This window comes from Carettochelys insculpta, chromosome 10 (genome assembly GCF_033958435.1).
Source record: "Carettochelys insculpta isolate YL-2023 chromosome 10, ASM3395843v1, whole genome shotgun sequence".
Taxonomy (NCBI): Eukaryota; Metazoa; Chordata; order Testudines; family Carettochelyidae; genus Carettochelys; species Carettochelys insculpta.
This window is the reverse complement of record NC_134146.1, coordinates 8,812,799-8,828,460: the sequence shown is the minus strand read 5'-3', so window position 1 is coordinate 8,828,460 and position 15,662 is coordinate 8,812,799. Positions and strand designations below refer to the sequence as shown.

Sequence of the window (15,662 nt, the reverse complement as noted above, 5' to 3'; positions counted from 1 at the left end):
TCCCCGGTTCTGCATCCTGCAGCATGCACCAGACTCCCCCTGCTCCGCCGCAGCACACTACCTTTTTCACCATGTGTTATTTGTATTTGTACCAAACCAGAAAACAACACAAGGTATGATCAATATAATCAACCTCAGGTGCATATTGCAACCAGTCCTGAGCTACACACCCCAGTGGATGGATACAGAGATAATATCTCAGAAGAGGTTAAGAACACGACTGAAGACAGGGTATTGGGTATAATAAGTAAATTTATCATTGAACAATACCTACTAGTTTTCTCCTTTCCCAGCCTCCTCTGGAGCTGCTCATGCTACCTGCCTTCCAGAGGCTAGGCGCTTCACAATGGGGCTATAGAAAATCAAGATTCAAACACACTCTGTATTGGATTACACTGTCAGGGAATACGTCCCTAATCAAATCGTAATGGGGAGAGCCCAGAGTTTTCTTTGACCTCTGAGGAAGGGGTTCTCAAAATTGTACCGATGGGTAGGAAGTTATTCTTAGTCATAACTAGGCCCTGATGTGTTGTTTTGCAGAGGTTAAGGATAATGGGAAATTCTCAGGACGGACGTGTACAGGAAAGGCAGAGGGACATTTTCTGGATATTGACTATCAAAGTTTAGGATAGAAGAGTTCCCTTATGTACAAGAGTCCCTTGGCTTTACATCTTAATTTTTTTTTTAATGCTCTTTGGGGGTGAAGTTTTCCAGCCTTGGTCTCCACTTTTACTTTGCGTGTTTGAAGCAAACCTCCTCTGATGTAACTGAATCATAAATGGGTGTGGGAAAGGGTATTTTCCCCATGATTAGAAGGGCGTGCACATCTATATTATCTCAAAGATAACTGAAAAAATGAATCGCCCATGACGTGTCAATAGCCCTCAGTGCAGAGTACTTCTAAGTTTAAGCAAAAATTATGTGGCAAGTAAGAACGTTGTGAGGATTTGGAAATTATAAACTGACCACCAACAGTCAAATCATTTCATAAATGCAAAAGATTGTTTGCCTGAAGAGATGGGCTCTACACATGTGCATTGCTCTTTTTGATGTACGTTAATAGCAGTTGTCTCCTTGGAGGATTTACTTAAAGTGGCTTAAGTGCTAACTTTAACCACCCTAAAGACTTCAAAGCTACGTCTACACATGTATGCTACATCGAAATAGCTTATTTCGATGTAGCGACATCGAAATAAGCTATTTTGATGAATAGCATCTACACGTCACCAGGGCTGGTGCCGTCGACGTTCAACGTCGATGTTGGGCAGCACCACATCGAAGTAAGCACTGCAGGGGAGCGTCTACACGCCAAAGTGGCCCACATCAAAATAAGGGTGCCAGGAACAGCTGCAGACAGGGTCACAGGGCGGACTAGCACTTCTGGTGCAACAGCTAGCCACTGCCTTAAAGGGCCCCTCCCAGACACACTCAGCCTGCACAGCACGCAGTCTGCAGAGCCACAGGCACGCACACCCATTGAAGCAGTATGGAGCCCCAGCAGCAGCAGCAGCAGCCTCCAGAGGTCCACACAGCCACCCCTGCAGGAGCAGTGCTTGCCTGGCTCAATGCTATGCAGGAGGCAGCTGACCACCTTTTATTTGAGAAGAGGAGCTGCCCCCAGGGGAGGAGGAAGCAGCCCCAGACCTTGCTGCCCTCCGACCACCCCCCCGCCACACACGCCGCTGGCTGTGGAGCTACCCCACGAGCACCGACTGGTGGGAGCGGCTGGTGCTCGGCGAGTGGGACAACAAGCGCTGGCTCCAGAACTTTTGCATGAGCCGGCAGACATTCCTGGAGCTATGCCAGTGGCTCACCCCCACACTGAGGCACCAGGACATCTCCATTCGGCGTGCCCTAACAGTCGAGAAACGGGTCAGCATCGCTGTCTGGAAGCTGGCCACTCCAGACAGCTACAGATCCATGGGGCAGCAGTTTGGCATGGGCAAGGCCACTGTCGGGGCTGTCCTCATGGAGGTAAGAGGACCCGGGGGCGGGGGGCCTGGGGTGGAGGGAGCCCTGGGGTGGAGGGCAGCCCTGGGGGGGAGGGCAGTCCTGGGGGACGGAGCCCTGGGGTGGAGGGCCAGACACACCCTGCACACCCCTCACTGGTGCTCTCCCATGTCCTTCCCCTGCAGGTCGTCTGCGCCATCAATGCCCTGCTCCTCCACAGGCTCGTGCGGCTTGGGGACCCGGATTCCGCCATCACGGGGTTTGCCAGCCTGGGCTTCCCAAATTGCTTTGGGGCTCTGGATGGGACCCATATCCCCATCCATGCTCCAGAGCACAGTGGAGGACGCTTCATGAACAGGAAGGGCTACCATTCGGTGGTCCTCCAGGCCTTGGTGGACAGCCGGGGCCGCTTCCTGGACATTTATGTTGGGTGGCCTGGCAGCACCCACGACGCCCGGGTGTTCAGGAATTCAGGCCTGTGCCGCTGGCTAGAGGCGGGGACCTACATCCCCCAGTGGGAGATCCCTGTGGGGGACACAACGATGCCCCTCTGTGTCGTCGCAGATGCAGCGTACCCCCTCTGGCCCTGGCTCATGCACCCTAACATGGGCCATCTCTCAGCCAGCCAGGAGCACTTCAACACGCGTTTGAACCATGCGCACCAGGTGGTTGAGCGCACCTTTGGCTGCCTCAAAGGGCACTGGAGGTGTCTCCTCACCCGCCTTGATGCAGGCCCCACCAACATCCCCCAGGTTGTGGGTGCGTGCAGCACACTGCACAACCTGGTTGAGAGCAAGGGGGAGGCATTCTTCCAGGGCTGGGCTGTGGAGGCTGGCAGGGCTGACGTGCAGCCACGCGCTGTCCCCAGTCGCCAGGTGGACCCCGAGGGGATCTGGGTCCGGGAGGCCCTGCGGGCCCATTTCGACCAGGCCGCGGGGTGAACGCTGGCAGGCCCCCCACTGCACCCCCCTCATCCTCCACAACACTCCCTGCCCCCACGCCCACACCACAGAGCACCCAAGAGCACACACCCCCTCACTTTTCTTGCAAATAAAAATGGACTTGTTTTTGAAACCAAAAACCGGTGATTTCTCTTATTATTAATACTACAAATATATAGAGAGAGAGCAGAACAAAAGGGGGAAACTATTTACAAGGGGGGGCAGGTACCATAAAAGAACAGGGGTGTAACACAAACTATATACACAAAAATATGATGGGGGATATGTACAAAGGGGGGGGGCCACGTCCTGGGCCCCGCACCCCTCTACTGTCCAGCGCCCGGGGTTGGAGGGTGCGACCCTCGCCTCAGCCTGAGCCCTGGCTGAGGCTGGGTGGGGGCTGGGCGAACCGGCAGGTATGGCCGGCGGGTGTCAGCAGGCCCCAGGTCCCCCTCGGCAGAAGACCCCAGGGTGGTGGACGGCGGTCGGAGTGGCAGTCAGAGCGGCGGGCAGAGCGGCATGGGGGGCCAGGTATTCTGCTATGCGCTCAAATGTACACATGAAGACCCCCATGCCTCCTGGCGCCAGGCCAGCACTCGCTCCTGGAGCTCCAGCTGCTACTCCTCCACCCGCAGGCGCCGCTCCGACACCTCCAGCTGATGCCGGAGGGTCGCGAGCAGCTGGGGGTCCGTGGCTATCCTCGGGTGGTGGCTCCACCGTCAGCCCTGTCCTGGGGCTGGTCGGTGTTCCGCCGAGGGGCTGGCCTGCAGCGATGGCCCCGGTGGGCTCTCTGGGACCACGGAGACCTCGCCGGTGCTCTCCGGGCCCTCCGATGGTGCAGCTGCGGAACATGGGGGGGGAAGAAGAGTGGAGACAGCCGTTAGTGTGGGCCCCGAGCCGTGGCCCTTGTCCCCCCCACCCCTCTGCTGCTGGTTCCCCATCCCCGTCCCCGGGAGATGCTGCTGCTGCTGATGGGTGTCCCACCCCCTCCCCCTGGGGGACCCTAGGTTCCGCTCCCCCCAGCCCCAGGGATGGGGCATGGCGCTGTTCTGCTGGGGGGCAGGGGCTGATGCACTCTTCTGAGGGACATGCCATTGCTGTCCTTGGGGCCATGGTCATCTGGGCATGTGGAGGGCCCTGGTCATGTCTCTTGTCCCCGCCCCTTAACCCCAGGGGTGTGCACCAGGGGGGTACATACCTGACAGTCTGCTCCCACGGTTGGGGGACACCCTCTGGGTGGACGCCCTGCTGGAGCTCTGGGATGGCATGGCGATGTGGAGCCCCCCATCGCTGGAGGAGGATTCCCCCTCCTCCTCCTCTGGCATCCCAGGGGTGGGCTCCTGGGGGGGCCCTTGGGGTCCGGGGCTTGCCTCCAGGGTGGACTCCGCCTCCGGGGCCTGCTGGGGCTCGTCGCCCAAGGTGTCAAGAGTGGCCAGCGGGGAGGAGGTGTACCAGGGGCCCAGGATGGACCTGAGCTCCCTGTGAAAGGGGCAAGTGGTGGGGGCGTCCCCAGATCGGCTGGATGCATCCCGGGCCCGGGCATAACCCTGCCAAAGCTCCTTAACCTTACTCCTGACATGGTCAGGAATGTGGGCAGGGTGACCCCGGGCAGCCAGGCCCTCGGCCAGCCGAGCGAACGCATCCGCACTCCGCCTCTTGCTCCCCATTACCTGGAGCACCTCCTCCTCGCCCCAGAGCCCCAGCAGGTCCTGGATCTCGGCCTCCGTCCAGGAGGGGCCCCGCTGGCTTTTCCCAGGCTGGCTGGCTGCCTGGGAGCCCTGGCTCCCCTTGGGTGGGGGGTGCCCTGGGGGGGCGCTTGGGGGGCTGGCGGGCGGCCATTGCAGCAGGGGTGGTGGCTTGGGGCTGCAGAGAGGCATGCAGACTGGCCGCGTGTCAGTGCTGCCGCCTGCACGCGCTCTCAGCTTCCTGCACAGGAATGCAGGAGGCGGGGAGCTTTAAGGGTCCACTGCACATGGCAACCATAGAGCTCAGGGGTTGGAAAGAGCGTCTCTCAACCCCTCAGCTGATGGCCGCCATGGCGGACCCTGTTTTTTCGATGTTGTGGGACGCGGATCGGCTACACGTGCCCTACTTCGATGTTCAACGTTGAAGTAGGGTGCTGTTCCCATCTCCTGATGGGGATAGCGACTTCGACGTCTCGCCGCCTTATGTCGATTTCAACTTTGAAATAGCACCCTCCACATGTAGACATGGCGGGCGCTATTTCGAAGTTGGCGCAGCTACTTCGAAGTAGCCGGCACGTGTAGACGCAGCTCAAGTGACATAAAATCTTAGGTCACGGTGGGGTAATTTCTGCTCTGAGAAGTGGCTCTGTAAAAATGGCCAAAAATTGGGTTCCATATTTGTATCTCAAGGGCAGCTGTATCAAATATGATCTGGTGCCACAGAGGTGCTTTGAGTTTTACAGTGCATGCGCTGTTCCTCCTGGCTAGCGCATAATCACCATTTGCCAATAATAACTCTCTGGTCCAAAATCTGCCTTATTTATCCAAGTACCTCTCCCTGTCTCTAAGGCGGGGGTGGAACAAAGAGCACACTTTGGCTGTGCAGTTGTCACTTAGTTGATGCATGGGCAGAATGGACTTGGCTTTTTGTCACTTTGTTGCTACTGAAGGGCTCTAAAACAGCAGCATCTGATTTTTTGCCTAGTCAGAAGAGGTGGCTCTGAAAATAAAGAGAGTGCAGAGCAGGTAATTTTAGTTAGAAGGTGCCATTTGAAATAGTTACTGTTCAGATCTCTGAGCTGCCTTAAGAAATCAATGTGCCTTTATAGTCTCATGATACTGCAAGGCTTTTAAGGGTCTTTTTCACAGTAGGGGGGTCTGTCTTCACTACCCAGAAAATCAACCCAGTCAGGGTTGATCTTCCAGGGTTTGATTTCATGCGCCTACTGGGGATGTGCAAAATCAATCTATCTGGGGTCAGCAGTCAACCCCGTATGCCTCAATATCACAAGGAGGAAGAGAGGTCAATGGGAGAGTTTCTCCCAGCGACCTCATTCAGTGAGGATGGCCAGGTCAGTCGATTGTAAATAAGTCAGTTTCATCTACGCATTCGCTGTAGCTGGAACTGCATATCCATAAGCAACTTTAAGGTCCAGCATAGACCTGGCCTATAATAAGAACTGTGGTGTGAACTGGGGCCAGGCAGGGCTATGTCCTGCAGGGGTAGGGGCCTTCTGAAGAGTGCTGCAAGCCATCTTCTCCAGTCAGGTCTGCTCTGATGGGCTGTGTGAGTTCTGTCCTCTTTTGGTTCACAGTGGGGTAATTTGTGCCATGTGCTAGTGATTGGGAGCAATGGCGAACTCAGAGAGTGAAAAGGCTGTGGCTGCGGCTGTGGCGATGACCAGCCTCCACTCCCCCGACACACACACACAGACAAGGGCCAGGTAGCCCCAAATGTTTGGATTTTAGCTCTGAGTTTCCGGGGGGCTGGTGCTCAATGGGTGGAATGAATCTGTGGGAGGTGACTAGTTGCCAATGCTTCATTTGCTCTGTTCCCAGCTGATCAGCGATGGCAGTGTGGTGTATGCAGAAGCCCTCTGGGATCACATCACAATGGATGACCAAGAGCTGGGATTCAAGGCCAGCGATGTCATTGAAGTAATGGATGCTACCAACAAGGAGTGGTGGTGGGGGAGGATCCTGGACAGCGAAGGTTGGTTTCCAGCCAGCTTTGTACGGGTAAGGACCAAAACCTTGTTTTTTAAGCCCAGCCCGTTAACACCAGCTTCCTGATAGAAGTGCACCAGGCCCTTCCATGGCTGGTGGTGATGTGGTGTAGAACCCACTGGCAATCAGCGCCATGTACCCTGCTGTTGCTCTTTAGTAATGTTGGGCTGAACTGAAGCCTCCGTGGAACTCTCCATTTGTCATAGTGTGGACCAGATCCCCACACAATGCCAAGCTTCACAGTTCAGCTGAAATCACCGATACTGTCTGGGGATCTGGCCCAACAAACCCCCTGTCCTGGCTGTGACAGAGTTGGTGAACCCAGTGTGGTTTGGATAGTACAGGAGGGGGAGTCATTCCTTACCATTGGTTTGCCAGGCATCCAAGTTCTCCTTACTTACGGGAGAGGACCAGAGCTCAGGCAGAGTCAGTGCCTGGCCCATGTTTTCCTTCTTTCCGAGAGAGAGGAGATTTTCATTCCTTTGTGTGAGCTTCAGTTCTCTGGGTGGAATCACAGCTCTGCATTCACTGCTCAGGCACAGTCCCTTCAGCATGAGTAAAGTAACTGGGAATTGATATGGGGCCGTTCAGATCTCTCAGGACAACGGGGTTCTCATCCTGACACAACCTGTGTACGAAAGGAGAGAGCCTGTAGCAAAAGTCCTGGTTGAGAGTCTGACTGAGTGGGACATAAAAGATCTGAAATCTTTCACTTGGGTTGTGCAGGGGGCAAAGAAGAAGTGCTTTGTCTCCTCCTTGGTATCCTTGCAGTCCCGAGCAGAAAACGTGTTCCAGAAGATAAACATTGCTTGGATGTGGACCCAGCCCTGACCTTCCATGGGGGCAGAACCATTTCTGGAGAGTCTTTTTTGCTTGAGCATGACTCTGTGGTTACACTGGAGGAGCTTCAGGTTGTGGTCTACCTAGTGGGCCCAGGTCCCCCTGTGGTGACTGTGAGATAGCATGTCTAGTGCTAAGGGGTATTGTCAGTGCTGGCCTGTAAGGGCAGGATGCCAACTTCTCCAACTGGAAAAATTGATGGCTCCTTGCTCAAACATTGCAAATTATCGTGAGCTGCTTCGGGGAAGAGCTCTCAGGAAGGGAATATCGAACAATGCTGACTTGCCTGGACTTCTCAGACTGCCTTGAGTCTACCCAGTCCATTTTAGTTGTGGGTCTAGCGTGGAGATGGCACTGGCTTTGCTGGCCTATGCTCTCCTGCCAGCAGTACAGGAAAATCGGCACACCACATTTTTGGTTCATCAGCTTTTGATCAGCGTGACTAAATGTAGCAGTAACTGAGTCCACATAGTTCTGTGTGCACGTGGCTGTGTGCCGTGGGGGCATGTTTTTGTTTGATACTTTTTGAAATATTATCAGATATCTAAATGGGGTAATCTGACGCCTCAATACGCACTATGGCAATACCAGATAAAAAACCTGCATTGCAATTTCCGAGAATTAATTAACAGCAGTTTAGTACAGCTGATATTTTTGCCTATATTCATGCTGTGCTGCCATCTAGTGGTCATTCAGTAAGACACATGACTCTCGTGTTGAGGTGTCTTGATATGGCATTGCTTGTGCCCACTGGTGTCTAGATTCCTCAGCTCTTGTAAAGAAATGTTTTATTGCTGTGATTTATCTTAGCAGTGGCAGGTGTCCTTTCATTTACTCTGTAACACAGGTGAGCAAAGCAGAGTTTAGCTGGTAATTTATACCGCTAAACCCTCCCCACCAAAGCCCTCCATCAGGACTAGGAAATCATTTGCTGAGGGGCTTTCTCTTGAAATGTACATATCTCCCCTCATCATTTCACCTGTGCTCCTTCCATCCAAGAGGGACCCCATCAATGTCACACAATGTCAGTTCGCAGGAGCAGTTGCTGGGTGGCAGTAAGGTGTTCCCCAGGTGTTCAATATCTATCCTCTGCTGTATTTTTACTTCCTCCAAGGACTAGGGACCAAACAGCCAGATCTTCTGACTACTGCGAGAGTTCCCTCCATTTCTGGCCAATCTGTGGGCCCAGGTTATAGAATTAACTCTGGAGGACACTGGCTAATCCGTATGTGCGCTCTAGGAAGTGGTCACAGCAGCTTCGCTGTCCCCGACAGGCCCTTCTTGGTGGTAGCAGGAGCTGGATTAGTGACATGGACATGATGAGAGAGTGAAAATGGGGAAGTGAGGCTCTGTTACCCACTGGAAATCCATGTGTTTGCCGCAGCTCCGAGTGAACCAGGATGAGCCCATGGAAGACTATCCTATGAAGGTTGAGGACGGCAAAGAGGAGGATGCCGGCACTGCCACCCGGCGTTATGGGATGGGGCAGACCAGCAAGGACCAAATGAGGACCAACGTTATCAATGAGATCATCAGCACAGAGAAAGACTACATCAAACACCTCAAGGACATCTGTGAGGTAACCAGGCTGCAAAGGAAGTGAAACAGCAGGCAGATAGAATGGGTGTGACTCAAATGTATGAACTGAACCCACTTGCGAAGGGAGAAATCCCCCCGCCCCATACACACCTCCCTGCTAAGCTGTCCTGGGCTCTTTTTCTCTCCCTGGCCACAAATTACTCCTCTTCCTTTGAGAAAAGAGCCCTGGCCTAGCAGAGTTGTCTCCTGTCACCCCTGTCTGGTGTGTTAAATGACAAGTCCACCCGATGCTCTTCTGCCCAGTGTTACCACTGCACATGTTTGGGAAATGGAGAATACTGATTCATTACAGGAACATCCCAAATGCTCCTTTAATTGCAGCACAAAGAGGAGTCCTGATTAAATATAATTAGCTGAATTTCCCAAGCCAAGAGGACTCGAGTTCTGGCACTACTCTATTCTTTAATATGGGAATGGCAGGAGATGGTATGATCAGAAATACCTGCCTTTGTGCGAGTCACATACCCATAGATCAAAAACCCTGGGCAAGCTTGGGCCAGCTACAGCACTCACTCAGGGGGACAGGAATAGCTCAGTGGTTTGAGCATTGGCCTGTTAAACCCAGGGTTGTGAGCACAATGCTTGAGGAGGCCATTTAGGGATTGGGGCAAATAGATGCCAGGGATGGTGCTTGGTCCTGCCAAGAGGGCAGGGGACTGGACTAGATGACCTCCCAAGGTCCCTTCCAGTTCTAGGAGATGTGTATCTCCAATTATAAAAAATTCTGACAGGTCCTGTCTCAAGAGACATCTCTTGTGCTGTGCTGAAAAACACATAAATGCTTTGCATGGACATAGCCCCTTTCCTCCCCCAATACATCCCCAAAATACATACCCGACACATGCCTCAGCTATAGCCTCCCCCTGGGTAGAAGGAGAAAGGCAGTGAGGGCTAAAAATAACACTCAAGAAGGGAAACAGTCAGTTTGGGCCAAGGACGCTGGAGCAGGCTCTGACTTTTGCAGAGAGTGTTCCAGTGTTCTCATTGCTGTTCGTGTGTTTGCACCCTTTTCTCTCTCCCTTCATTAGTCCAGATGTTTCCCAGTCTCAGTATTCAGGATGCTCAGAATCTTTACAAAAGGGATAGAAAATAAGACAGAGACTATCTTATTGCCTCTATATAAATCCATGATACTCCCACATCTTGTGTGCAGACATGGTCGTCTCATCTCAAAAAATATATATTGGCATTGGAAAATGTTCAGATAAGGGCAATTATTAGGGGTTTGGAAAGGGTGCCATATGAAGAATGATTAAAAATACTGGGACTTTTCAGCTTAGGAAAAAAATACTAAGAAGGGATATGATAGAGGTCTATAAAATCAGTACTGGTGTGGAAAAAGTGAAGGAAAAGTTATTTACTGGTTCCCATAACATAAGAACTAGTGGTCACCAAATGAGGTTTAAAATTAAGAAAAAGAAGCTTTTCTCCATGCAGTGCATGGTTGGCCTGTGGAACTCCTTGCCAAAGGATGTTGTGAAGACCAGGACTCTAACAGGGATCAAAAGCAAACTAGATAAATTCATGGAGGTTAGGTCCATCACTGGCTCTGAGCCAGGCTGGGCATGAATGGTGTCCCTGGCCTGTTTGCCAGAGGCTGGAAAGAGATAACAGGAGAAGGATCATTCTGATGATTACCTGTTCTGTCCACTTCCTCTGGAGCATCTGGCATTGGCATCTGTTGAAAGACAGGATACTGGGCTGGGTGAACCTTGTGTCCGACCCAGTATGGCCATTCTTATGTTCTCACTCAATTCCAGATCTTCAGGTGCCATAAGCCTGCACAAGTCTATCAAGAGAACTGTGTCAGGTTACACCAGGTGGGGATCTGGCCCTGTGGGTTTAACCAGAAAATGTGGTGGCCATACAGTGAGCTGAGGATTTACTGTAAAAGATTCTATCGCCCAGATTGTAGTGCTGAGCATGAGTTACAGTATCATCCAGGGCAAGTTTCTGGCTATGGTTTGATTTCCATGTGTGCAATTTTTAGGTGTGGCACCTTGAGAAACAGTAATAAACGCACAATGAGCACATGCTGGAAAGATATAGGGGGTTTGAGCTAAACTCAGTGAGAGTCTTTCTCTCGACTCCAGTGATGTGTACATCAGGCTCTGGAGCAAGTTCCCACCACCCCTTTGCAAATTTGACTCCCCACCCCAGGGTTACATAAAGCAGTGCCGTAAGAGGGCTGACATGTTTACAGAAGAGCAGCTGAAGACAATCTTTGGGAACATCGAAGACATTTACAAATGCCAGAAAAGATTCGTGAATGCGCTGGAGAAGAAATTCAACAAAGACCATCCACACTTGAGCGAGGTCGGCTCCTGCTTCCTGGAATATGTGAGTTGATTGACAATGTCTATGTGGGAGATGGAGAGCTGGGGAGATCTTAGCTGTGGTATTTCTGGCATTTCTCTGGTGGGATTGTGGGGGTTGATCCTGCTTGAAGCAGGGGGCTGGACTAGATGACCACCTGAGGTCCCTTCCAGCCCTAGGATTCTATGATTCTTTAAGCATTAGTGTAGCCCTTCTGGTTACCAAGGAAGCCTTCCCAATGTGACTCGATACAAAGCTGCTTTCCTGAGGGCCAGAGCCCTCCATTGGGGGTGTGAATGTTGTAGCCTAATGGTACCGTTTGCAGGTCCATAGTTTAAGTGTTTCAGTGCTGATCATTTTATCGCAAATGTCCATCTGGGGAGGGGATAAAGGGGCCTCTGTAATACGTGGATGTTGGAAGCATACTGGTGTGCCTGATGATTAGCACGTACCACCGTGTTTATGTGGTGTCACCCAGGCAAACATGTAGGCTATTTCTCAGATTGGCTGCTTCTCCCTAGGTTGGCAAAATGAGTATAGAGGGGAGGGGTGATACCATCATTGAGTGCATGGGCCCAACTGGAAAAGCAGCATGTCAGCGCACCTGGCAATACCCACTACCAAAGGGCACCAGGGTACCAGGAGGGCGAGGCATGGAAGAGACAGGTGGTTCCCCAGCAGGACAGATGAGTGGATCCCCTTTACTGGAGAGCAGTGTAGGTACTGTAGGTGGTTTGGGAAGAGGGACCTGCAGTGGGTAGAGGATGGCCAAGATGTGATCTGAGATTACCACCAGAACTTGCTTTTTCATTCCCCGCTCAGCAAACTGAGTTCCAAATATACTCCGAGTACTGCAACAACCACCCCAACGCCTGCGTGGAGCTGTCCCGACTCACCAAAGTCAACAAGTATGTCTACTTCTTTGAAGCTTGCCGTCTGCTTCAGAAGATGATCGACATCTCCCTGGATGGGTTTCTGCTGACCCCAGTGCAGAAAATCTGCAAGTATCCACTACAGCTGGCTGAACTGCTCAAATACACCAACCCTCAGCACAGGTAGGGGCAGTGTGTCGGGGCAGGGCTTATATGCACGTGGGAACAGGCAATGTGAGAACAGTTGACATAGAGTTACAGCAAAAGATACTCATACATATCTATCTCACAGTGGAAGGGACCTTGGGAGGTCATTGAGTCCCGCCCCCTGCCCCCACAGCAGGACCAAGTACCATGCCTGACAGAATTTTTTCTAAATCTATTTGCTCCAGACCCCAAATGATCTCCTCAAGGGTTGAGCTCAGAGCCCTGGGCTCATGGTTAGCTGTATGGTAGAGTCGTCATTGGACAGTGTGTCTTCTTACCAGCTAGATCCTTACTGGCTGGATCCTTGTCTACTAGGCAAACACCGACCGTCCACTCCCCATGTAGACGATGTGAAATCGCTACCTGCCGCCATTTAGCATTGTGTTTACTTCTGTATTCAGGCCCCAAGAGCAATATTAGTCAAACCAGGGGGCCTCAAGACTTAATCTGTGCTTCTGCTGTGGATACTGTAGGTCCTACCAGAGCAGAAGCTGTTTTTCTGGCCATCTGAACCGAGCCTGAAGCACTGTGCCTGAATGGGTGGCCTCTTCTGCCACACTTAGCCTGGATGTCTGTGTAGCTGGGCAATGGCTGATACGCCAGGGAGTAAGGAGAGTAGCAGATTTCTCCTGTTGCTGTCTGATGGCCCAGCAGGTTCATGGATACCCCTGGCAAACAGCTGCCCTACCTGCCTGTAGTAACTGTGCCATTATTATGGAGCTCTCAGTAGCACAAATGGGCATGGGGGACATGTGTGTGTAACAAGGTGCAACTCACCATCGCTCCTCCTCCGGCCAGTCAGCCTGGGAACTGGCTCTTGGCAGCTTGTGTGCGCTGCCTCTCTTCCTCCTCAGCGCTGCTGGCAATTCCTCATTCTAGCACCACACCACGGGGGCCGACTGCAGTCCCAAGTCTAGTCACTCCCTTGGGGCAAGTTGGAGTCCTTTACTTGGCCAATCTTTCCAGCAGCTGGTGGGACAAAGTGTGGGAGGGGGACCCAGGCCTGCCCATTACTGAGGCCTTCTTCTGCCCTCCTTCAAGCCCGTTACTGCCTTCTTTTCCTGGCCCATTTTCCCTTAAGCTTTACACCTACTCAGCCCTTGTATCAAGGCTGCCATCTAGCCAGAGCTCCCACTTGCTCTTCTACCCTGCCTAGCACTGCTCTGTCCTGTGTCCTTCTCCCTTGCTAGTCAGGCAAGGACTCCTCTTCGCTTTGCTGAACTGCCCTTTATATCAGGGCTGCCCCAGCAAGCTGCCTTACGGTTGGCTCCCAATAATCCCTTTCCTGATTGGCTAGGGCTCTGTGTGGACTGCCTCTGGCTGGCTTTAACCCCATCCGGCCAGAGTGGGCAGCTACACTCCCACAGTGTCCTATTATATGTGTAAACATGTGGTTGTGGAACTAAATATATCTAGAAAGGGGTTACTCCAAGTACACAGCACAGGGGATGCTGTGAGAATTTTGGAAATGTTGTGTGAAGCAAGACATTCCAGCCCTCTTCTTCCAGGGCTAGTGTGGACACAAAGTCCCAGAGGAAGTGAGCGAGTGTGTTGTGACAGAAAGTGATCCTGTTGTGAGAACTGGGCCAACAAATTTACCCCAATTGTGAGCTCAGCTGTGAAAAGTATGTATAAGGTCACCACCAGTCACCAGCCACTAGAGTTTAAGCACTGTTGGATTCCAGTCTGCTCCTGCAAACGTGCCTGATGAAATCTGTTTCACCCTAGGGATTTTAAAGATGTTGAGGCTGCCTTAAACGCCATGAAGAACGTCGCCCGACTGATCAACGAGAGAAAGAGGAGGCTGGAGAACATAGACAAAATAGCCCAGTGGCAGAGTTCAATAGAAGATTGGGAGGTGAGGGAATATAACAGCCCCACAGAGGGATGCCTCTCCACCCCCATCACCAGGGATTATTTTATGTGGCCTACTAACTCCATCACTTTCTATTGCACCCATGCTTGTTAATTTTTATGATACGTGCAGTCACCTTCTCATGATAGGCTTGGAGGAACTCTGAAAGACCTACAGCTTTGGACAGTCCTCTGGATTCTGTTTGCCATACATTCTTCCTCTTTGCAGAAGGAAATTGGCACATGCTACTTACTGAAATTCCAATAGATCATTTATTATTTGAACCATTTTCAAGCATTAGTGAGGCAGGCAGTGTTAACATCTAACATGCTAAATTATCAGGCCCTGACAGATAAAACAGCACCTGAATTTCCTATAGTAGTTTTACATGCCGAGAAAAACTCTTTTTAAAGCCAGCTTTGTTTATTTATTTTTAAATAAACAAAACTGCTGGTTTTCTAGACTAGGTTGCAAAAAGGAGACAGACTGAATGAGCCCAATGCAAGAGACCAAATGTGATGTAACTCTGGGACTGTGGTAAGACCACACTTGGTAGACAAGAGAAGCGAGAAGCCGGAAATCAGTGGATCAAAACTGATGTGTCAGAAACTAGGCCCAAGTGGAGGACAAAGTAACATGGGGATGGACTATCCACCCACAGCTCCCTTTTGGGGGATCTTTAAGAGATGGTGGCTGGAGCAGTGAAAACTGGGGGAGTGGGGCTAGTAGAGCAAGCTTCTCACCAACATGCCTGCCACACCCCACCATCCCCTGGGATGCTGGGCCTTCATTGTCCTGAACCTGGTGATTTAATAGCAGCCTTCAGCTTCCTGAAAGGTAGCTCTAAAGAGGATGGAGAGAAACTGTTCTCAGTGGTGACAGATGGCAGAACAAGGAGCAATGGTCTGAAGTTACAGAAGGAGAGGAGGTTGGATAGTAGGAAAAACTACTTCACCAGGAGGGTGGTGAAGCACTGGAATGTTGCCTAGGGACGTGGTGGATTCTCCATCCCTGGAGGTTTTTAAGGTCCTGGCTGGGATCTTAGTGGGGGTTGATCCTGCTTGAAGCAGGGGACTGGACTAGATGACCTCCTGAGGTCCCTTCCAGCCATAGGATTCTATGATTCCATGATTTCCTGACCCCGGAGTGTCGAATAGGTTCAGTACTCACCACATGTGGTGAACAGGATACTGCATTGTGGCGAATGTGTGCATACCTAACTCCTAAGAAATAACAGTGCTTCAAATTCGTCATACATGCTCAAGACCATTAGCATAGGTGCAGCGTGGCGGACAACCTGCCAGCCAGCAGGGAACCCCTGCGGGCACTGATGCAGCCCGTGCTGAAAAGGCGCACTGCAGGACATGGCAAGGATGGGGGGGGGTGATAT

General features: G+C 51.9%; 1 protein-coding gene across 4 annotated transcripts in view; it reads left to right on the top strand.

Annotated features, from left to right (window-relative positions):
* ARHGEF4 (Rho guanine nucleotide exchange factor 4) overlaps positions 1-15,662 on the top strand; it is a 394,947-nt gene that overhangs the window by 361,830 nt on the left and 17,455 nt on the right. For all 4 annotated transcript variants that reach the window (XM_075003696.1, XM_075003695.1, XM_075003699.1 and 1 more), the window contains 5 exons: positions 6,416-6,595; positions 8,808-9,002; positions 11,183-11,362; positions 12,161-12,393; positions 14,146-14,275. In XM_075003696.1, the coding sequence (XP_074859797.1) occupies positions 6,416-6,595; positions 8,808-9,002; positions 11,183-11,362; positions 12,161-12,393; positions 14,146-14,275 (918 nt within the window). The remainder of the gene's footprint in view (positions 1-6,415; positions 6,596-8,807; positions 9,003-11,182; positions 11,363-12,160; positions 12,394-14,145; positions 14,276-15,662) is intronic.